Genomic DNA, 6,811 nt, shown 5'->3' with positions numbered 1-6,811 from the left:
GATTTCTTGCTTTCTGTCTCTCTGTCTCTCTCTGTCTGTCTGGCGAGTGCACGTGCCCTATAGCAAAAACCTCTCCAAAAAAAAAAAAAGGCCTCTAGTGAGACCAGCAGATGGCATAATGGCTATGTCCCTGGACTCCCATGTAGACTGTGGTTCAAGTCCCTGACCCGGTGGCTTAAACTCACGCCGGACGCGTGTGTGTGTGTGCCCAAGATCCTGAGAGGAGAATGGAGAGGAAGGGATTGCGGCATGGCCATCCCCCCTGGGGGCTGATTTCTTGCTTTCTGCCTCTCTGTCTCTCTCTGTCTTTCTGGCAAATGCATGCACCCTATAGCAAAAACCTCTCCAAAAAACAAAAATAAAATAAAGGCTTCTAGCCTGAAGCACTCCCAAAAGATATCATCCAAGGAGAAACTACAGAAAATGAAAATATTAATCACACACACGATTTTAGCCTCTAGATAGGACGTCTGAGACCTGGAAGAGGTATTCTGTAAGCTGACTAGGGAAAGTTTTTAAGGGCTGAAAGGTAACAAGAAAGGAAAAGAGAAAAGCTGAAAACGCCAGAGGGAAAGCTCACTGGGTTACCAAGAGAGAGCTTCTCATGACGTTAAGCACAAAGGTAAGGAAATAGGACTCACGTCAGGGTGACAATGGCGGAAGCCAGCTGCAGTTTAAGTTCCATGTTTCTGAAATATTTATTTCGAAAAGGGCGTTTGGAAGAGCCAAGAACCCTTATAGTCACTAACACGGTTTTGCTTATTTCAACCTAGTAGTTAAAAATCAAAGGTAGATTTTAGTAAAGGGGTCTCATTCTCCAAGGGCTATCTAAGTCTTAGGAGGCGGCACATACTTCGTTCGTGCTAAATGTTCCCAGTCAGCCTTTAATCAAATATTCCTATCTATGTGCTCTATTTGAAGTTGTTCTCCATCATGTTTAATGTTAGAATGTTGTTCTTTAAGGGCAGGTGTTTCATTAACATGACCTGGAGTCCTGGCATGCACGCACGCGCACACACACTCACACTCACACACACACACACACACACACACACACACACAGTAGCAAGGCAAGGCAAAGATTATATGATGCTGGGGAGTAAGAATGAGGCTTGCTTTATTTTGGAGTTAAAGCAAACATCCTCACCTTATCAATCAGATCAAGCTCCAGCTCTTGTATGTCGGAAACCCTGAGGTGGGCCGTTGCTGGACCCAGGAAAGCCAAGCACAGATCATAGACCTCCAAGGTGAGAAACCCAGGATGTACTGGAACTAACTAGAAAGAAGAAGATCATAGCTGGGTAAGGAAGCAAACATTGCCCAAGCACAATCATAGCAACAACCTTTACCCCAAATGGAAAGTACAGTATCTTCCTTCCTTTGAGATGGGAATCCTCAGAGGTCATGTTGCATGTTTCGGGCACAGCACAAAATGTACTCTTAACATGATGTTTCAGTTCACAGCAAAATATGTACCTTAAGAATTTTTGTTTTTGTTTTTTTTAGAGACATTTTTGCTATGGGACACATGTGCTTGCCAGAGAGATAGCAGAGAGAGACAGAGAGACAGAAAGTAAGAAATCAACTCCCAGGGGGGATGGCCACGCCACAATCCAATCTCCTCCATTTTCCTCTTGGGATCTTGGACATGCATCCACATGTGCCTGGCGTGAGTTTTAAGCTGCCAGGTCTGTGACTTGAACCACGGTCAACTATGTGCCAGTCAAGCAACATAACTATTATGCCATCTGCTGGTCTCCAAAATTTTCTTTTAAGGTTTTTGCCATGGGGTATGTGTGCTTGCTGGGAGACAGAAACAGTGAGAGAGAAAATGAGAAATCACCCCTCTGCAGGGGATGGCCATGCCATAATCCTTTCTCACACATGCCCAGCATGATTAGCTGCCAGGTCTGTTACTTGAACCACTGTGAGAGTGCAGTACCTTAACTACCATGCCACCTGCTAGCCCTGTACCTTAACAAATAGTAACTGACAAAAAGCAAGCAGAATTTCAGTTGTTTTAATTCAAGCAGAACCCAACATATATATTCAGTTTCTTCATTATGAACAAGGAAAGGATTTCATGAAAAAAATTGTATCCACATATGCTACAATCACCAGTTGGGGGGGAGAAAACATTGAGTCAACTGATAGTTTTGTTTTTCCTTCTTTCTTCTGTGGTTCCCACACAACAGCATGGTTGTCACATCCTCTGTCACCACAGAGTGACCCAGTCTTCTCTCTCTCTCTCATTTAATTGTTAGCAAGAGTGTGGGTTTGCTAGAAAGCAAAAGAAAGAGAGGGAGAAACACCCCCCCCAATGGGATGTGGTCACACCACAATTCCTTCCCCTTTCTCCATCCTGTTGGGATTTGGGGCACATACACACATGTGCCCAGTGTTTTTCAAGATGCCAGGGGTGGGATTCAAACTGTGCATTGGCCATGTGGGATCCAGCACTCTTTATTTTTTTTGGAGAGGTTTTCACTGCTCGCCAGACAGAGAGAGACATAGAGACAGAAAGCGAGAAATCACCCCCCAGGGGGCATGGTCATGCCACAATTCCTTCTCCTTCATTCTCCTCTCGGGATCTTGGGCTCACACGCACACGCGCCCTGCGTGAGTTCTAAGCCACCGGGTCTGGGACGCGAACCGTGGTCAACTACGTGGGAGTCCAGCGACATAGCCATTACGCTAACTGCTGGTTCCCGGATCCAGAACTCTTGACCACTAGGCTATGAGACCATCTCATCTCCCATTTTTATTTATTTTTATGTTTGTATTTTTAAAGAGTTACTTTATGTCACTTTATTCAGTTATTTATTTAAATTTGATCAAAGAGGGACAGAATGAGAGAGAGAGAGGGAAAGTGAGAAAGCAAGCCGCCAGGTTCTGGTCTCAAACCATGGTCAGCCATGTGGGAGTCCAGCACCTTTAACCACCACACCACCTGCTGGACCCTCATCTCCCCTTTTTAAAATAAGTATTATAACTAAGGTAAGTTAAATTCCTTTGAGTTCTTAGAAGAAAACATACATATGTTAATATAAGGTATCATAGTATAAATTAACTACAAGCAGATTCTTTGGCATACTGTCAATGGAGTGGGTTTAACATATTGAATTGTCATATCCTGGCTATTATAAAAACACCATATCCTGAGACCAGCAGATAATGGTTATGTTGCTGGACTCCTACATGGCTGACCACTTGAACTCCCACTGAAGTTCAAGTCCTGGACCCAAAAGCTTAAAACTCATGCTGGGCACATGTGCATGCATGCTCAAACTCCCAAGAGGAAAATGGAGGAGAAGGGATTGTGGCATGGCCATCCCCCAGGGCGAGTGTGTGTGTGTGTGTGGTTTATTGCTGTTTCTCCAGAGAATGCATGTGCCCTATAGCAAAAATTTCTCTGTGCTCGCTTCGGCAGGCAAAAATCTCTCTGTGCTCGCTTCGGCAGCACATATACTAAAAAAATCTCTCTAAAATTTTTTTAAAATGAAAAATAAATAACAACACATATCCTAAGGTTATAAAGTTAATAGTATATGTAAATATCTACTAAGTTATATTTTTGAAACTCATAAAAAGGAACCTTCTTTTAATGAAAATATTTATTTATTTTTAGTTTTTGCTATAGGAGCCTGTGCTCACCAGAGACAGACAGAAAGAGAAAAAGAAATCAGCCCCCAGGGATGGCCACGGTACAATCCTTTGTCTTCCAGTCTCATTGGGAGTTTGGGCAAGCATGCACATGCACTTTGCATGAATTTTAAGCTAGCAGGTCCAGGACTCGAACCACGTCTGCCATGTGGGATCCTGTGTTTTTTTAAAAAAAGATTTATTTATTTTAAATTTTATTTATTATTATTATACTTAAATTTTGATCAGAGAGAGACAGAGAGAAAGGGAGAGTGAGAAAGCAAGCTGCCAGGCCCAAAACTTGAACTGTGGTCAGCCATGTGGGAGCCCAGTGCCTCAATCACCATGCCAGCTGCTGGCCCCAAGGGGATCCATCATCTTAACCTCCACTCCACCTGCTGGCCCAGTGAAAAATCTAATTATGTATTTTCTATACTATCTACATTCAACCAGAAGTAAAAACTGCCCAACAACTATTTTTAAGGAAAAAAAACAAGATCCTCAGTTTTAGCTGAAGAAACTTAGTTTAAAGAAAGAGAGTCAAATGTTACTTCTTTAAAAGTTTTAGACACACAATAGAATTTTTCAGTCTTCTAAGAATGAGCTTTGGCTTAAAATTGGCAATCCGAAAATATCTCTGCAACTTACCTGGACAGAGCTTTCTGCTTCTATATAAGTGATGGTGACAATATCTTGCTCACTGCTGTTGACTAAAAAATAACCAGATCCTTCCACAAGGCTAAATATTTCCTATGGAAAAATCAGACAAACAATATTCTATTCCCTTCAGTTGATAAATAATTCAAAGAAAATAACTTCCATCTACCTGAGAAAGAGTATGAGACTAGAAGATTAAGGTCAAGAACAGAAGACAAACATGATTATTAAAGTATAATTCCAAAGTATATTGCAGCTAATTATATATACATACAAGTGATTAAAAAAAATTTTTTTTGAGAGATTTTTGCTATAGGGTATGTTGTGCTCACCAAACAGAGAGACAGAAAGTGAGAAATCACCCCCAGGGGGATGGCCACACTGTATTCTTTCTCCTTCATTCTCCTCTCAGGATTTTGGGCACGCACGTATATGCGTCTGGTGTGAGTTTTAAGCCATTGGCTCTGGGACTCGGTAGACTACATGGGAGTCCAGGGACATAACCACTACAATATCTGCTGGTCCCCATAAATGATTTTTAACATATATGTGAGTTTATTTTTATCATTATATACTAATCTTTTTATTTTATTTTATTTTTATTTTTTAAGGTTTATGCCATAGGGCCCATGTGCTTGCTGGAGAGAGAGTGAGACAGTGAGAAGGAAAGTGAGAAATCACCCCCCAGAGGGGATGGCTATGCCTCAATCCTCTGTCCTTCACTGTCCTCTTGGGATTCTGGGCATGCATGCAAATGTGCCTGACATTGACCTTCAAGCTGCCATATCCAGGATTTGAACCATGGTAGGCCATGTGGGAATCCAGTGCCTCAACCACCACACCACCTGCTGGTCTCTATACTGTTAATCTTTTATTTTATTTTTAAAAATTCGTTACTATTATTTATTTTTTAATTTGACCAGAGAGAGAGAAAGGGAAAGTGAGAAAACAAGCTGCCAGGTCTGGGATTAGAACGGCAGTTGGCCATGAAGGAATACGGCACCCCAACCACCATGCCACTGCTGGCCCCTATACTTTGTTTTAAAAAAATTGTTTAATTTTATTAATTTATTGTTATTCTTCAATTTGATGAGATAGAGAAAAGAAGAATGAGAAAGCAAGCCACCCGATCTGGGACTCAAACCATAGTTGGCCATGTGAGAGTTCAGCACCTTAACCACCACACCACCTACTCGCCCCTGTACTGTTCATCTTTTTTTAAAGAATTATTTTATTTAACTTTATTTATTTATTTATTTTTAATTTGACCAGAGAGGGACAGAGTGAGAGAGAGGGAAAGTGAGAAAGCAAGTCGCCTGGCCCAGGACTCAAACTGTAGTTGGTCATGTGGGAGTCCAGCTTTCTTAACCACTACACCAACTGCTGGCCCCTACTGTTAGTCTTAATAAACTCCCCTTCAATATGATTTCACTGGACCAGACATGCAACGTATACCCACACACCTTCACATCAGGGTGGTTATAGATGGTGGCATTCTCAGGCAGTATGGTTACATCATTCACCAGGAGCAGCTCCACAGCTGCAGATCTGGGCAAGTTGGCAATTTCCTAGAAATGTAATAAGAACCGCAAAAGTGAAGATAAACTTCTAATTTCTCAGCTCAATAAGAGAAGATCACAGTATTCTCTCAAGTGCCAAAAATAACAGTCACAGAAGTGCGCAGTTTTCAGATTTACATCTGTTGCAAACAATTTTTAAAGAACCTTAAATTTATTTATCTATCTATCTATTTATTTATTTATGTATTTATTTATTTATTTATTTATTTTAGACTTTTGCCACAGGGCATGTGCTCTCGCTGGAGAGAGACAGAGAGAATAGGAAAGTGAGAAATTGCCTCCCTGGGGGGATGGCCAATCCCAAATCCCTTTTCCTCCATTCTCCTCTAGGGATTTTGGACACACACACATATACACACACGCACACACTCCCGGGGTGTTTTTCAAGCTGCCAAATCTGAGAGACAAACTGTGGAGCCCATCATGTGGGATCCAGCACTGTAACCACCATGTCACCTAACAGCCCCAAACTTTACATTTAATTATTTAATTTATATTGTTTATATCAAAATTTCCACTCACCTTTGGGCTTTTCTTCTCTGAATAGCCTACAAAATTGACTCCAATGAGTACAGTCCCCTTTATCTGATGTACTTTAAGGATCTGGTGACCTGGAAACATGCAGGAAAATACCTTATGAGAAACAATGACATGTAGAATACAAAAGTGTTCCCAGAAAACCAAAATATGTTCCAATTTTTCTCTAACAGTATTTTCTTGTTTTGTCTTATTTATTTATATATTTTTAGAGATTTTTGCTATAGGGTATGTGTACTTGCTAGAGAGAGAGACAGAGAGAGACAGACAGTGAGAAATCACCCCCCCGGGTGAGGGGGATGGCCATGTCACAATCCCCTCTCCTCCTCCATTCTCCTCTCAGGACTTCGGGTACACACACACACACACACACACACACACACACTTGCCCGGTG

The 6,811-nt window shown here is 41.6% G+C and overlaps 1 protein-coding gene across 1 annotated transcript in view; it reads right to left on the bottom strand.

The window, feature by feature from the left end:
* NUP210L (nucleoporin 210 like) overlaps positions 1-6,811 on the bottom strand; it is a 169,517-nt gene that overhangs the window by 63,366 nt on the left and 99,340 nt on the right. Inside the window, exons 18-22 of the mRNA XM_006159801.2 lie at positions 6,402-6,490; positions 5,763-5,867; positions 4,291-4,392; positions 1,148-1,276; positions 642-769 (exon numbers count right to left, since the gene is read on the bottom strand). Coding sequence (XP_006159863.1) covers positions 642-769; positions 1,148-1,276; positions 4,291-4,392; positions 5,763-5,867; positions 6,402-6,490 — 553 coding nt within the window. The remainder of the gene's footprint in view (positions 1-641; positions 770-1,147; positions 1,277-4,290; positions 4,393-5,762; positions 5,868-6,401; positions 6,491-6,811) is intronic.

The sequence above is a fragment of the Tupaia chinensis genome, unplaced genomic scaffold (genome assembly GCF_000334495.1).
Source record: "Tupaia chinensis unplaced genomic scaffold, TupChi_1.0 Scaffold000659_1, whole genome shotgun sequence".
Lineage (NCBI taxonomy): Eukaryota > Metazoa > Chordata > Mammalia > Scandentia > Tupaiidae > Tupaia > Tupaia belangeri.
Note: the sequence above shows the minus strand (reverse complement) of the source record. Positions and strands in the feature narration are given on the sequence as shown.